Below are 17,354 nucleotides of genomic sequence, written 5' to 3'. Positions count from 1 at the left end.
CTTTACAAATATATAGAAATTAAATAATATGCTCCTAAATAACCAATGGGTCAAAGAAGACATCAAAAGGGAAATTAAAAAAATTCCTTGAGACTAATAAGAATTCAAACACATCATACCAAACCCTATGGGACACAGCAAAAACAATCCTAAGAGGGAAGTTTACAGCAATAATGCTTGTATCAAAAAACAAGATAAACCTCTACTAATCTGATGATATATACTTCAAGCACTAAAAAACCAAGAAGGAACTAAAAAAATTGGTGGAAGGAAATAATGAAGCTCAGAGCAGAAGCAAATGAAATAGAGATTAAAAATAATTCAAAAAGTTCCACAGAATGAAGAGCTGTTCTTTTTAAAAGGTAAACAAAATTGACAAACTTTTAGCTAGACTAAGAATAAGTGAGAGAAAACCCAAACAAAATCAGAAATGAAAAAGGAGACGTTATCACTGATACCATAGAAATATAAAGGATCATAAGAGACTATTATGAACAACCATGTGCCAACGCATTTAATAACAGAATGAAGAAATTCCTGCACACATGCAACATACCAAGATATATTATTAAGAAATAGAAAATCTAAACAAACCAAGAATGAGGGAGAAAATGAAATCAGTCATAAAAAAATCTTCCATCAAAGAAAAACACAGGATCTTGATATTTTCACTGTTGAATTCTACCAAATATTTAAAGAACTAATACCAATTCTTAAACTAAACCTCTCAAAATTAAAGAGGAAGGAACTTATTTTATGAGTCCAGCACTTTTGATTTCAAAACTGGACAAACATGTAACAAAAGTAAATTAGAAACCAATCTGCTTGAACACAGATGCAAACATTCTCAACAAGATACTGACAAACTTAATTCAACAGCACATTAAAAAGATCATTCACTGTGATTAGCGGGGTTCATTCCAGGAATGCAAGGATGGTTTAACATATGCAAATCAATAAATGTGATAGACTGCATTAACAGAAAGAAAGATAAAAACCTATGATCATTTCAAGAGACACAGAAAAACCACTTGATAAAACTCAACATTTCTTCATTGTAAAAACTCTCAACAAATTCAGTATATGAACTTGTATACAAGTATATGAAAAAATGCTCATAAAGAAAACCCTAAAGACTCCACCAAAACACTCTTAGAATAAATGAATTAAGCAAATCAGCAGGATACAAAAATCAACATACAAAAATCAGTGGTATTTCCATACATTAATAGTCAATGACCTGAAAAAGAATCAAGGGAGCAATTCTATTTAAACAGCAATAATGAAAATAAGAAACCTAAGAATAAACTTAACAAGATAAAACATCTCTACGTTGTAAATTATAAAAATATTTTTGTATAAAAAGAGGACACAAATAAATGGAAAAATATCCTGTGTTCATGGATTCAAATAATTAATATTGTTTAAATGGCCATACTACCCAAAGCAATCTACAGATTCAATGTAATCTCTGTCATAACACCAATGACATTCTTTACAGAAACAAAAAATAATGCTAAAATTAATAGAGAACCAAAACAGAGCCTGAATAGCCAAAGCAATCCTGAGCAAAAAGAACAAACCTGGAGGATTCACATTAATTAACTTCAAAATACACCACAAAACTATAGTTACCAAAACACCATGATACTGGTGTGAAAAGAGATACATAGACCAATGCAACAAAATAAGGAGTCCAGAATAAATTCACTCACTGACAACCAACTTATTTTTGGTAAAGTTGCCAAGAATATGCAATAGGGAAATGAGAGTCTTTTCAATAAATCATGCTGGGATAATTGCAATATCTACATGCAGAAGAATGAGACTAGAACCCTACTTCTCACCACATACAAAAATCAACCCAAAATAAGTTAAAAATGTAAATGTGAATGTGCTAGAAGAAAACACAGAGGAACTGTTTCACAAGATTGAGTAAGGCAAGGATTTTAAAAACAAGATCTCAAAACCCAATTCAAAAATGAGGAGAGATATTAACAGACTTTTCTCAGAAGACGTACAAACGGTAAACAGGTATATGAAAAAATGCTCAATATCATTAATTCTCAAGGAAATGCAAGTCAGAACCACAATGAGATACCAGCCCACTCCAGTTAGAATAGTTATTATCAAAAAGACAAAAGAAGATGCTGGGTACAGTTGCACATGCTTGTAATCCTAGCACTTTGGGAGGCTGAGGTGGGAGGACTGCTTGAGCCTAGGAGTCCAAGACCAGCCTGGACAACACAGTGAGACCTTGTCTCTATAAAAAAAATTAAAAATTTGCTGGTGGATCACCTGAGTTCAGGAGTTTGAGATCAGCCTGCCAACATGGTGAAACCCTTTCTCTACTAAAAATACAAAAATCAGCCAGGTGTGGTGGCAAGCACCTGTAATCCCAGCTATTTGGGAGGCTGAGGCAGGAGAATCACTTGAACCCAGGAGGCAGAGGTTGCAATGAGCTGAGATCACACTGCTGCACTCCAGCATGGGTGACAATAGCAAAACTCCATCTCAAAAAAAAAAAAAAAAAAAAATTAGCTGGGTGTGGCAGTGTGCACCTGTAGTCTCATCTACTTGAGAGGCTAATTTGGGGGGACTGCTTGACCCTGGGAGCTTGAGGCTGCAGTGAGCCACAATTGAGCCACTGCACTCCAGCCTGGGCAATAGAATGAGGTCCTATCTCAAAAAAACAAAACAAAATCAAAAAGACAAAACAAATATTGGTGAGGATGCAGAGAAAAGGAAGCCCTTAAACACTGTTGGTGGGACTGTAAACTAGTATAGCCAACATGCAGAAAGTATGGAAATAAAACTACGGTATGATCCAGCAATACCATTATTGGATTGGTTATAAATCCAAAGAAATGAAATCAGCATGCCAAAGAGGTATCTACACTCCCATGTTTATTGCAGCCCTATTTATGACAGCCAAGATATGGAGTCGACCTAAGTGTTATTCAGTGGATTAAAGGATAAAGTATGGTATACTCACATAATGCAATACTATTTAGCCATAAAAAAGAATGAAATATTTCTTTTTTACAACACGGATGGACCTGGAGGCTTGTTACAACATGGATGTACCTGGAGGTTTTCATGTTAAGTGAACTATGCCAGGCACAGAAGGACAAGTATTGCATGATCTCACTCAAATGTGGAATCTAAAAAGAGAAGTTGAAGTTGGTATCACAGAAACTGAGAGTTACCAGAGGCTGAGAAAAGGGTGGGGGGAAGAAGGGAGGAGGAAGAGAGGGCAGTCAATGAGTACAAGGTTACAATTAGGAGGAATAAATTCTGGTCTTCTATTGCATAGTAGGGTGACTAAAATTTAATTTAAAAATTAAAAAAAAAAGAAATATGGTGATATTTATCATCAAAAAAAATTTTTTTTTAATTTGTAAAGTGTTGTATATTACAAAATAGCTAGAAGAGAGGCTTCTGAATGTTCTCACCAGAAATAAATGACAAATGTATGAGGTTATGGACATATTTGGACATATTAGCTATCTTGATTGCAGCATTATGCTACACACACACACACACACACACACACACACACACACACATATATAAAAACGTACTCAGTAAGTCTGTATAGTTAGTGATATGGTTTGGCTGTGTCCCCACCCAAATCTCATCCTGAATTCCCACATACTGTGGGAGGGACCTGGTGGGGGGCAATTGAATCATGGGGGCAGGTCTTTCCCATGCTGTTCTCATGATAGTGAATAAGTCTCATGAGATCTGATGGTTTTATAAAAAGGTATTCTCTTGAACAAGCTCTCTCTTTGCCTGACATCATCCACGTAAGTTGTGACTTGCTCCTCCTTGCCTCCTGCCATGATTGTGAGGCCTCCCGAGTCATGTGGAACTATAAGTCCATTAAACCTCTTTTTCTTTCCAGTCTTGGTTATGTCTTTATCAGCAGTGTGAAAATGGAATAATAAGGTACATTGGTACCAGTAGAGTAGGGCTCTGCTAAAAAGATAACCTGAAAATGTTGAAAGCAACTTTGGAACTGGGTAACAAACAGAGGTTGGAACAGTGTGCAGGGCTCAGAAGAAGACAGGAAAATGTGGGAAAGCTTGGAACTTCTCAGAGACTTATTGAAGGGATTAGACTAAAAATGCTGATAATGATATGGACAATGAAATCCAGGCTGAGCTGGTCTCAGATGGAGATAAGGAAATCGTTGGGAACTGGAGCAAAGGTGATTCTTGCTATGTTTTAGCAAAGAGACTGGTGGCATTTTCCCTTGCCTTAGAGATGTGTGAAACTTTGAACTTAAGGGAGATGATTTAGGATATCTGGCAGAAGAAATTTCTAACCAGCAAAGCATTCAAGAGGTGACTTCGGTGCTGTTAAAAGCATTCAGTTGTTTTTTTTTTTTTTTTTTTGAGACGGGGTTTCGCTCTTGTTACCCAGGCTGGAGTGCAATGGCGCGATCTCGGCTCACCGCAACCTCCGCCTCCTGGGCTCAGGCAATTCTCCTGCCTCAGCCTCCTGAGTAGCTGGGATTACAGGCACGTGCCACCATGCCCAGCTAATTTTTTGTATTTTTAGTAGAGACGGGATTTCACCATGTTGACCAGGATGGTCTCGATCTCTCGACCTCGTGATCCACCCGCCTCGGCCTCCCAAAGTGCTGGGATTACAGGTTTGAGCCACCGCGCCCGGCCAAAAGCATTCAGTTTTAAAAGAGAAACAGAATATAAAGTTAGAAAAATTTGCAGCCTGACTATGTGATAGGAAAGAAAATCCCATTTTCTGAGGATATATTCAAGTTGGCTGCAGAAATTCACATAAGTAAAAAGGAACTGAAGGTGAATCTGCAAGATAACGGGGAAGATGTCTCCAGGCCATGTCAGAGGTCTTCACAGCAGCCCCTCCCATCACAGGCCCAGAGACCCAGGAGGAAAAGACGGTTTCGTGGGGCAGGCCCAGGCCCACCCTGCTCTGTACAGCATAGGGGCTTGTACCCTGACTTCCAGCCACTCTGGCCATGGCTAAAAGGGGCCAAGATATGGCTTGGGTTGTTGCTTCGGAGGGTAGAAGTCCTAAGCCTTGGCAGCTTCCATGTGGTGTGCAGCCTGCAGGTGCGAGGAAGTCAAGAATTCAAGTTTAAGAACCTTCACCTAGATCTTAGAGGATGTATGGAAATGCCTGGATGCCCAGGCAGAAGTTTGCTGCAAGGGAGGGGCTGTCATGGAAAACCTCTGCTAGGGCAGTGCGGACAGGAAATGTGGGGTCAGAGTCCCCACACAGAGTCCCTACTGGGGTACCGCATAGTGGAACTGTGAGAAGAGGGCCACCGGCCTCCAGATCCCAGAATGGTAGATCCACTGACAGCTTACACTGCGTGCCTGGAAAAACTGCAGACGCTCAATGCCAGCCTGTGAAAGCAGCCAAGAGAGGGGCTATACCCTGCAAAGCCACATGGTCCGAGCTGCCCGAGATGGTGGGAACCCACCAACGTGACCTGGATATGAGACATGGAGTAAAAGGAGATCATTTTGGAGCTTTACGATCTGACTGTCCTGCTGGATCCTGGACTTGCATGGGGCCTGCAGCCGCTTTGTTGGCCAACTTCCCCTATTTGGAATGGGTATATTCACCCAATGCCTACACCCCCACTGTCTCTAGGAAGTAACGAACTTGCTTTTGATTTTACAGACTTACAGGCAGAAGGGACTTGTTTCAGATGAGATGCTGGACTACGGAGTTTTGAGTTAATGCTGAAATGAGTTAAGACTTTGGGGAACTGTTGGGAAGGCATGATTGGTTTTGAAATGTGAGAACATGAGATTTGGGAGGGTCTGGGGCAGAATGATATGGCTTGGCTGCATCCCCACCCAAATCCCATCCTGAATTCCCACGTGCTGTGGGAGGGACCTGGTGGGAGGTAACTGAATCAGGGGGGCAGGTCTTTGCCACGCTGTTCTTGTGATAATGAAGACATCTCACAAGACACGATGGTTTTACAAAGAGGAGTTCCCCTGCACAAGCTCTCTCTTTGCTGCTACCATCCATGTAAGACTTACTCCTCCTTGCAATCTGCCATGATTGTGAGGCCTCCCCCCAAGCCATGTGAAACGCTCTTTTCTTCTCAGTCATGGTAGTGTAAAAGCAGACTAATACAGTTACAATGTATCAATTAAAAAAAATTAAAAAGTAAAAGAAATTCAGGATGTTTAATAGTAAAATAAAATTAGCTGGATAAGGTGTAAAGGTCTTTTTAAATTTTTGATATGGCCTTCGGCAGCGTCTGGCTCAAGATTAGTATGGCTGACCACACTTTGAATTGAAAAATATTTCCAAGAATGTCTTAGATATAAAAACTTGACTGAATCATATAAAAGAATAAGAATAAATATTGCAATTATTTCATGTCTCTTAGATAGCTTCCCACCTCTCCTATGCCAGATAAGGAGAAGAAGGGACAGATGTCAGAATCTGCTCCTGCTCTACTTCAGGGATACAGCCAGAGAACAGCTCCAAAGACTGTATTGGAGCCCTTCCTATGCAACTTCACAACTGACAAAAATGCCCGGATTGTAACACGGAGTGGAGTGAGATTTCATGTCAGTTTATATCTGGGAAGGTGAGAAGGCAAGTATGAAAGTGATTAGGAAAAAAAAAAAAGTTTTGTTTGCTAGTACACTAGGCTGATGTGAAATGTCATTTGTGGTTTTACACACAGATATCATCAAGCCAACTAACAATGTGTTATCTGTAAGAAAATAATATTCACCAATAGTGGGTTCAAATCAGAAAAAGACTGGCATGGGATATTTTGAAGCAGTATGGTTGTCAATCATCCTTTTTAAGTCACATGCATTATTTGGTTTGGCAGATTACCACTGCTATTACCACAACTCCTTCCTAAAGGAGGAAGGAGGAAGGTATTAAGGGAAAAATACCTCCTAAAGGAAGGTATTAAAAGAAGGGTTTGGTAATTACAATAATATATGTGAAAATGTATGCATTTTCCCCTGGAAGGCCCACTGCAATGGCAATGAAGCATTTGAATAGGTCTTCCGCTTCATCACAGCCGAGGCATGCAGCTAAGTTGTCTGGATGACAAGAATGCAGGGCTCCTGCATCACAGGGTAGCCCAAGGGAGAATGCAGGGACAGAGTGACATTCGTCGGCAGAGAGGGCTAAGCTCTACAACAACGAAAAGGATGTGGGGAATTGAATGGGATCAAGCAACTAAGAGAAAGGCCAGGGAGGGTAAAAGTCAAGTGCTGTAAGATAAATGGTTATGGACCCAAAGGGCCTGGTGCTCTCCAGCAATAAATATACTTGGGGAAAGAGGACAGGCAGATGGAAGGGGTAAGTGAACAAAGTAATCAAGGGTAAGGAAGCTACTGAATGAAATAACTGTTCCTGAGAAAGCACTACAAGAAAGCAGAAGAAATTTATGAACTGTGAAAGAAGCAAATGCAGAGGAGTGCATTCTTGTTCTCCTGTTAACCAACCATAACTTGCTTCAGAGAGCAACAAATTGCATGGTTTCGGGGAGCCAGAGATCAGTGCAGATCACAGAAGAGGTGCTGATAGGTGGAACAGGTGATTGATTAACACCAGATGAAACTCTGTTGGGAAATAAAAAATTCCAGAGGGTAAATGACTTTAGATGACAAAGTAGGAGTAATTTCCTTGGAGAGAAGGTGACATTAGAAGGAAACAGGGCTGACCTTGAACAGGTGTCAGAAATGGCCACATTTGTGTTGTGAAAGCACACAGGTGTTGGGAGTCCAGCTAGACATGAGTTCCAGTCTTAGATCTCCTACATACTTTTAATCTTATTTATTATATAGTCTTGGGCTAAGTACTTAACTTCTCTGAGCAATTTCCTCACTACAAAGTTTGAGTTAGAAATCTTACACTTACAGGGCTGCAAAGCCTCTACTACAATACCTTACACTTAGAGTAACCTTCTAGGGTTGCTATACTATACTATCGGTATAACCCTATAAGAGTAATCCTGTTAAATGTAAGGTATTGTACTAAAACAGGTGCTCTATAAATGGTAGCTATTATTGTTGTTTTAAGTCTGAACTGAACTTATAACCAGAGATGAGGATAATTTATATTTTAAGTCAGAACTGAATTTATAACCAGAGATAGGGGAATTCTGAGAATTTCCTTCAATTTAAAAATGTTGAATCAAGAAAGTTGCAAAAGCTCTAACAGAACATATTCTAACATCACACAACTAAATGTTAAGAAAGGCCAGGTTCAGTGGCTCACACCTGTAATCCCAGCACTTTGGGAGACTGAGGTGGGCAGGTCACTTGAGGTCAGGAGTTTGAGAACAGCCTGGCAAACATGGTGAAACCTTATCTCTACTAAAAATATAAGAATTATCCAGGCATGGTGGTGGGTGTGCCTGTAATCCCAGCTACTCAGAAGGCTGAGCAGGAGAATCACTTGAACCCAGGAGGCAAAGGTTGCAATGAGCTGAGACTGCGCTACTCCAGCCTGGGTGACAGGAAACAAAACAAAACAAAAACAACCAAGAATGACAGCTGAGCTCTAACTAGACTGCTTTTCATTAAAAGAATTTTCTGGCAGTTCCCAGCAAGAACAACGCAGAGGTGAGTGATCCGCATTTCCAAACAAGTTATTACTGTCCACAGACCAGGAGATTCTCAGGATGAAAAGCGTCACGAGTTTCCAGCATGGCTGTTTCAGCCGGTGCAGTGGGTCTCCACACAAAAACTCACACAAATCTGGGTGGCCATTTCAACTGGCGCCTGAGGCGTCCAGGAGACAGACCTGCCCATTCAACTGAAAAAAAAGGAGGCTGAGACAGGGAGCCAGGTGATCTGGCTCAGCGAGTCCCACTCCCACAAAGACCAGCAATCTGAAACATTCTGGAACGAGAGTTTCACAGCAAGCACAGCTGGACCCAGGACAGTCCTGTTCTGTGGGGGCAAGGGTGTCCACCATTACCGAGGCAGTCCACCACTACCGAGGCAGTCTGCCATTACAGGGGCAGCCCACCACTACTGGGGCGGTCCATCATTACCAAGGCAGTTCTAACTATACCTCTATAAACAAAACTGCAAGGAAGTTCACACGGCGGCTGGGCAGAGCCCATGGCAGCTCAGCAATGTCTCTACTGGCAGACTGTGACTAGGCTACCTACTTGCTGGGCATGGCAGCTCTGAAAAAAGGCAGCAGCACATCAGGAACTTATAAATAAAGCCCCACCTTCCCAGAACAGAGCATCTGGGAAAAAAGGTGGTTATGAGTTCCGTTGCAGCAGGCTTAACCATACCTGCCCAGAAGCTCTGAACAGAACAATGGAGCTCACAGCTTAGCACTTGAGTTCTTATAAGGGACAGACTGTCTCCTGAAGCAGCTTTCTGACTCCTGTATATCCAAAGAGTCACCTCATAAAGGAGAGCTCAGGCTGACATCTCGCGGGTATCCTTCTGGGACAAAGATAACAGAAGAAGAAACTGGCAGCAACCCTTGTGGGTAACCCCCTATATAGGCACTGAGGAATGAGAGCTAAGCAGAACGCTGGCACAATTAGGGCTTGAAAAATATCTCACTTTATAGTGTTACTACTCAGCTATTTCCTTTTATATAATCCTTTACATAATCATATATTAGTTTATAGAAATAGGGATTGAAGTCTCCCTTTATATTATCCTATATATATAATCATGTAATAGTTGATAGTATGAGTGCCTAAAGAATATCTCCCTACATATATACCTATACTAATATCTTAGTTCATAATTGGAGGAATGCCTAGAGTGGACACAGTACAGAGCATGGATAAGCAGCTTATAATCGGAGGAATGCCTAGAGCAGACACAGTGCAGAGCATGATTTAAGGGAAAAACAGTTATACCAGGACAAGAATCCATGGCCCAGGCAGCAGCAGTCAGTATCGTAAAGATACCCGCTGTATGGCAGGCTTGGGGCAAGAGCCACTCCTCCTGATAAAGGAGTTGTAGGACCTTGCTCCAGTTCTTGTGGAAGGCTGCCCTCAGAACGGCAATCCACCTTGGTGACTGTGAACTTTATCAGCTCTTGCTACTGTGCTGCTTGAAAAGCATCTTCCCATAGAACCCACTGGAAGCTGCCAGAAGGTGGCAGTAACCTTGACAGCTCTGTCACTGCTATGTGACTTAAAGCGTCCTCCTATAAATCTTAGAAGTAGTTTGCCTAGAGAGAGGAGTACTGCACACTGCACCCTCTTCACCTCACATGGCCCACCTTCAAGCTTCGGTGACCTAATAGGGGTAGACCCCTTACTGTAAACGGCCCTTGCCTTCATGGGAATGGGCCCCTTGCTGTGCACTGTCTACCTCCTGGCCTACATGACCTAATGGGGGTGGACCCCATGTTTTATTGCTCATGACCCTATCACTATCCTTAAAGATGATTTCACTCACTGCCCTGCCCTCTAACCTATACACAATAAATACTCATGCTTCTGGACATTCGGGGCCTTGCCTGACTCCGCTTATAGGTGGTGTGGCCCCCTGAGCCCAGCTGCATTTTCCTTGTACTTTTGGGTCTTGCCTCTTTATTTCTCGGATCCTGTGCCTCAGCACAGCATAAGGCACACCCCACGACCCTGTGGGGCCCTCAGCCCTACAACCCTTACTGTTCTGCAGGTGATCCCCAGGCAAGCAGGGTCTGGAGTGGACCTCCAGCAGTCCTACAGCAGAGGGGCCTGACTGTTAGAAGGAAAACTAAGAAACAGAAAGAAATAACTTCATCATCAACAAAAAGGACGTCCACTCATTGACCCTATCTGAAAGTCACCAACTACAAATACCAAAGGTAGATAAACCCACAAAGATGGGAAGAAACCAGCGCAAAAAGGATGAAAACACCCAAGACGAGAATGCCTCTCCTCCAAGGGATCACAACTCATCACCAGAAAAGGAACAAAGCTGGATGGAGAAAGAGACTGATGAATTGACGGAAACAGGCTTCAGAAGGTAGGTAATAACAAACTTCTCTGAGCTAAAAGAACATGTTCTAAACCAATGCAAAGAAACGAAGAACCTTGAAAAAAGGTTTGACAAATTGCTAATGAAAATAAACAGCTTGGAGAAGAATATAAATGACTTAATGGAGCTGAAAAACACAACACGAGAACTTCGCAAAGCATACACAAGTTTCAATAGCTGAACTGACCAGGCAGAAGAAAGGCTATCAGAGATTGAAGATCAACTCAATGAAATAAGACAAGAAGGCAAGATTAAAGAAAAAAGAGTGAAAAGAAATGAACAAAGCCTCCAAGAAATACGGGATTATGTGAAAAGACCTAATCTACATTTGATCGGTGTACCTGAATATGACAGAGAGAATGAACTCAAGCTGGAAAACACTCTCCAGAATATTATCCAGGAGAACTTCCCCAACCCAGCAAGGCAGGCCGATATTCAAGTCCAGGAAATACAGAGAACACCACAGTGATATTTCTCAAGAAGTGCAACCCTAAGGCAAATAATCGTCAGATTTACCAGGGTTGAAATGAAGGAGAAAATGCTAAGGGCAGCCAGAGAGAAAGGTTGGGTTACCCACAAAGGGAAGCCCATTAGACTCACAGCAGATCTCTCAGCAGAAACTCTACAAGCCAGAATAGACTGGGGGCCAATATTCAACATCCTTAAAGAAAAGAACTTTCAACCTAGAATTTCATATCCAGCCAAACTAAGCTTTGTAAGTTAAGGAGAAATAAAATCCTTTACAAACAAGCAATTGCTGAGAGATTTTATCTCCACGAGGCTGGCCTTACAAGAGCTACCGAAAGAAGGACTAAACATGGAAAGGAACAACCAGTACCAGCCACTCTAAAAACATAGCAAATGGTAAAGAGCATTGGCACAATGAAGAAACTGCGTTAACTAATGGGCAAAACGACCAGCTAGTATCAAAATGGCAGGATCAAATTCACATATAATATTAATCTTAAATGTAAATGAGCTAAATGTCCCAATCAAAAGACACAATCTGGCAAATTGGATAAAAAGTCAAAACCTGTTGGTGTGCTGTATCCAGGAAACCCATCTCACATGCAAGGACACACATAGGCTCAAAATAAAGGGATGAAGGAAGATTTACCAAGCAAACAGAGAGCAAAAAAAAAGCAAGAGTTGCAATCCTAGTCTCTGATAAAATAGACTTTAAACCAGCAAAGATCAAAAGACACAAAGATCAAAAGACACATAATGGTAAAAGGATCAATGCAACGAGAAGAGCTAGTGATCCTAAATATATACATACCCAATACAGGAGCATCCAGATACATAAAACAAGTTCTTAATGACCTACGAAGAGACTCAAACTCCCATACAATAATGGTGGGAGTCTTTAACACTCCACTGTCAATATTAGATAGATCAATGAGACAGAAAATTAGCAAGGATATCCAACACATGAACACAGATCTAGACCAGGCAAACATGATAGACGTTTACAGAACTCTCCACCCCAAATCCACAGAATATACATTCTTCTCAGAACCGCATCAGACCTAGTCTAAAATTGACCACATAATTGGAAGTAAATCACTCCTCAGCAAATGCAAGAGAAAGGAAATCATAAAAAAAAAAAAAAACTGTCTCTCAGACCACAGTGCAATCAAGTTAGAATTTGGTATTAAGAAACTAACTTCACTAGTTAGTTTCATGGAAACCGAACAACTGGCTCTTGACTGTTGACTAGATAAACAATGAAATGAAAGCAGAAATAAAGATGTTCTTCGAAACCAACGAGAACAAAGACACAACGTACCAGAATCTCTGGGACACATTTAAAGCAGTGTCTAGAGGAAAATTTATAGCAATAAATGGCCACATCAGAAGCAAGGAAAGATCTAAAATTGACACCCTATCATCAAAATTGAAAGAGCAAGAGGAGCAAGACCAAAAAAACTCAAAAGCTAGCAGAAGACAAGAAATAACTAAGATCAGAGCAGAAATAATGGAGATAGAGACACAAAAAACCCTTTAGAAAATCAATAAATCCAGGAGGTGGTTTTTTGAAAAGATCAACAAAATTGACTGCTAGCCAGATTAATAAAAAAGAGAGAAGAATTAAATAGATTCAATAAAATACAATATCACCACTGATTCCACAGAAATACAAACCACCATCAGAGATTACTACAAACAACTCTATGGACATAAACCAGTAAACCTGGAAGAAATGGATAAATTCCTGGACACTTGCACTCTTCCAAGTCTAAACCAGGAAGAAGTTGAAACTCTGAATAGACAAGTAACAAGGTCTGAAGTTGATGCAGCAATTAATAGCCTACCAACCAAAAAAAGCCCATGTCCAGATGGGTTCACAGCTGAATTCTACCGGACATACAAGCTGGCACCACTCCTTCTGAAACTCTTCCAAACAATCCAAAAAGAGGGAATCCTTCCCAAATCATTTTATGAGACCAACATCATCCTGATACCAAAACCCGGCAGAGATTCAACAAGAAAAGAAAACTTCAGGCCAATATCCATGATGAATGTAGCTGCAAAAATCTTCAGTAAAATATGGGCAAACCGATTTCAACAGCACATCAAAAAGCTTATCCATCACGATCAAGTAGGCTTCATCCCAGGGATGCAAGGCTGGTTCAACATATGCAAGTCTATAAACTTAATTCGCCACATAAACAGAACCAAAGACTAAAACTACATGACTATCTCAATAGACGCAGAGAAGGCCTTCAACAAAATTCAACAACGCTTTATGCTAAAACATCTCAATAAACTCGGTATTGACAGAACATATCTCAAAATAATAAAAGCTATTTATGACAAACCCATAGCCAATATCATACTGAATGGGCAAAAACTAGGAGCATTCCCTTTGAAATCTGGCACTAGACAAGGATGCCCTCTCTCATCAGTCCTATTCAATATAGTATTGGAAGTTCTAGCCAGAGCAATTAGGCAAGAAATGGAAATAAGGGGTATTCAATTAGGAAAGGAAGAAGTCAAATTGTCTCTATTTGCAGATGACATGATTGTATATTTAGAAGATCCCATCGTCTCAGCCCAAAATCTCCTGAAACTGATAAGCAACTTCAGCAAAGTCTCAGGATACAAAATCAGTGTGCAGAAATCACAAGCATTCCTATATACCAATAGCAGACAAACAGAGAGCCAAAGCAAGAACAAACTCCCATTCACAACTGCTACAAAGAGAATAAAATACCTAGAAATACAACTAACAAAGGATGTGAAGAACCTCTTCAAGAAGGACTACAAACCACTGCTCAGGGAAATAAGAGAGGACGCAAACAGATTGAAAAACATTCCATGCTCATGGTTAGGAAGAATCAATATTGTGAAAATGGCCATATTGCCCTTATAGATTCAATGTTATCCCCATCAAGCTACCTATGACCCTCTTCACAGAACTGGAAAAAACCACCTTAAACTTCATGTGGAACCAAAAGAGAGCCTGCATAGCCAAGTCAATTCTAAGCAAAATGAACAAAGCTGGAGGCATCATGCTACCTGACTTCAAACTATACTACAAGGCTACAGTAATCAAAACAGCATGGTACTGCTACCAAAACAGAGATATAGACCAATGGAATAGAATAGAGGCCTTGGAGGCAATGCCGCACACCTACAACCATCTGATCTTTGACAAACCTGACAAAAACAAGCAACGGGGAAATTCCATTTGACCCAGCAATCCCGTTACTGGGTATATGCCCATAGGATTATACATGGTTCTACTATAAAGACACATGCGGCCGGGCGCGGTGGCTCAAGCCTGTAATCCCAGCACTTTGGGAGGCCGAGGCGGGTGGATCACAAGGTCGAGAGATCGAGACCAACCTGGTCAACATGGTGAAACCCCGTCTCTACTAAAAATACAAAAAATAAGCTGGGCATGGTGGCGCGTGCCTGTAATCCCAGCTACTCAGGAGGCTGAGGCAGGAGAATTGCCTGAACCCAGGAGGCGGAGGTTGCGGTGAGCCGAGATTGCGCCATTGCACTCCAGCCTGGGTAACAAGAGCAAAACTCTGTCTCAAAAAAAAAAAAAAAAAAAAAAAAAAGACACATGCACAAGTATGTTCATTGTGGCACTGTTTACAATAGCAAAGACCTGGAACCAACCCAAATGCTCAGTGATGATAGATTGGACAAGGAGGATGTGGCACATATACTCCATGGAATACTATGCAGCCATAAAAAATGATGAGTTCATGTCCTTTCTAGGGACATGGATGAATCTGGAAACCATCATTCTCAGCAAACTGACACAAGAACAGAAAATCAAACGCTGCATGTTCTCACTCATAGGCGGGTGTTGAACAATGAGAACACATGGACACGGGGAGGGGAGCATCACACACTGGGGTCTGTTGCAGGGAAATAGGGGAGGAATAGTGGGGGGTAGGGAGGTTTGGGGAGGGATAACATGGGGAGAAATGCCAGATATAGGTGACGGGGGGATGGAGGCAGCAAACCACATTGCCACGTGTGTACCTATGCAACAATCCTGCATGCTCTGCACATGTACCCCAGAACCTAAACTGCAATAAAATATATATATTAAAAAAAAAAGAATTTTCTTTCTCTCTACAAAACTGCCTTAAAAAATCCATTGTGCTCTTCTGTGTTTTTCAAATTGTGTTTATCATTGAGCGTATATTCCTTTTATAATCAGGAAAAAGAACTTAGTTTTTAAAAGTGGGGGAGAGAGAGACAGACACACCGTCTGCTATTGCAAAAGAGCCTGAACGTCGGAAGTAAAGTATTAATAGCAGCAATGGAGTGAGGTGATAAATCTGAGAAATATTTACAAGGTATTCTTGGTATTCTATACTAGAAATTTATGATTGGCATTGTGGGAACCACTGCCATGACATGGGCCTTGAGATTTACATTAATAGAGTTATTTTTAAACAAAGAACAACGTTTAAAAAAATGTAGCAATTTTACCTGATAAGGTCCTGAACTCGACTGTTAAAAGCATCACCTTGTGAGGGTTTGTTTTTCACTTCCTGTGTTGGTATTTTTGGTGAAGCTGGCTGGTGGTTTCCATCTGGTCGATTGGCAATCAGGCAGCCCAAAACCACAGCACCGACTTTGAGAAGTCCAGTTGTCAAGCCTTCAAAAACGTGTTTATTTGTATTTCTTCCCAAAATAGTATTATTTTCATCTGGAACATAAACCTATGTGAAATAAAAGTACAGTAAATATGTTTCAGTAAAACCACCAAAAATGGGCAAAGATGGTTTAGAATATTTCTGTAATCGTAAGTAATTTTGACAATCTAAAATGTTCAAGAGTGTTGGCTCTAAAGTCAGACTGAAAGTTCAAATCTGAACTTTCCCCTCACTACCTGGTGTCCCTGGATAAGGTTACTATTTCAAAATTCCAACTTCTCATCTATGAAACAAGGATAATGAGAGTACCTGTATCATAAAATTTTTGTGATTATTAAATAAGCTAATAAATACAAAATGCTTAGAACATACACATAGTAAATATTCAATAAATACTTATTTAATTGAATAAATTATATTAAAAATTTAAATGCACTCAGAAAACAAACCAGTTGATAAAATGACAGCCCTATTTCTTACTACAATGAATTAAAAAAAAAAAACTAATCTGAATTCCTCTATCGGGATGAAATTTGCATTTCCTACTACTAAATGGCAAAATAGTTCTTTTTGTAGCACACAATGTCACACTCAGCTTTCTTTGTGTATAGTTTACAAGAAGTAAGGTGGTTGTTAAATGCTGGAGCTTGGACCCTGCCTCTGCAGTATATGATCTGAGACAAGTTCCTTACTTTCTGTATCTCCCTAGCTTCCAAGACAACTCTGAAGTTCAATGAAGAAGATGAATGGGAAAATATTTGGTAAAATATTAAATTCCACAAATGTACTTACTTAGTGACAACCAGCCTTTGCCTTATTTTCAGTGTTTATCTGTACCAGTTCTACCAGAGATACAGGAATAAATGATCACTTGGATCCAAAAGGAGGATCTTTAGAAAAAACAAGCAACTTATTGGCCAGAACTAGTCACACCGTCCACCCAATCAGAAGGGAGCCAGGAAATGACATCCTATCATGTACTTGGAAAGAGCCAAAGACTCAGAACATCTGGTACACAGGACTACTGACTGCATAGTAATATTGTTTTTTCTATTGTGACTATGCAAATATTCACAGCTAATCTACTTAATAATATTTACCCTTCTGTCCAAAATTTTTGGTTTCATTGAGAACCATTTTTCCCAATATGTTGAATTTCTTATTTATGTATCACTACTTCATTGTTTTTCTTTCTAGTCAAAATGAAATTTCTTCATAAGTTCATATACATTAG

The 17,354-nt window shown here is 40.4% G+C and overlaps 1 protein-coding gene across 12 annotated transcripts in view; it reads right to left on the bottom strand.

The window, feature by feature from the left end:
- The window catches only part of SCAPER (S-phase cyclin A associated protein in the ER), a 535,706-nt gene that overhangs the window by 75,988 nt on the left and 442,364 nt on the right, over window positions 1-17,354 (bottom strand). For all 12 annotated transcript variants that reach the window (XM_074392618.1, XM_074392622.1, XM_074392621.1 and 9 more), the window contains one exon: window positions 15,954-16,186. In XM_074392618.1, the coding sequence (XP_074248719.1) occupies window positions 15,954-16,186 (233 nt within the window). The remainder of the gene's footprint in view (window positions 1-15,953; window positions 16,187-17,354) is intronic.

This window comes from Saimiri boliviensis, chromosome 2 (genome assembly GCF_048565385.1).
Source record: "Saimiri boliviensis isolate mSaiBol1 chromosome 2, mSaiBol1.pri, whole genome shotgun sequence".
Lineage (NCBI taxonomy): Eukaryota > Metazoa > Chordata > Mammalia > Primates > Cebidae > Saimiri > Saimiri boliviensis.
The sequence above is the reverse complement of the archived record's forward strand: the minus strand, read 5'-3'. Positions and strand labels throughout refer to the sequence as shown.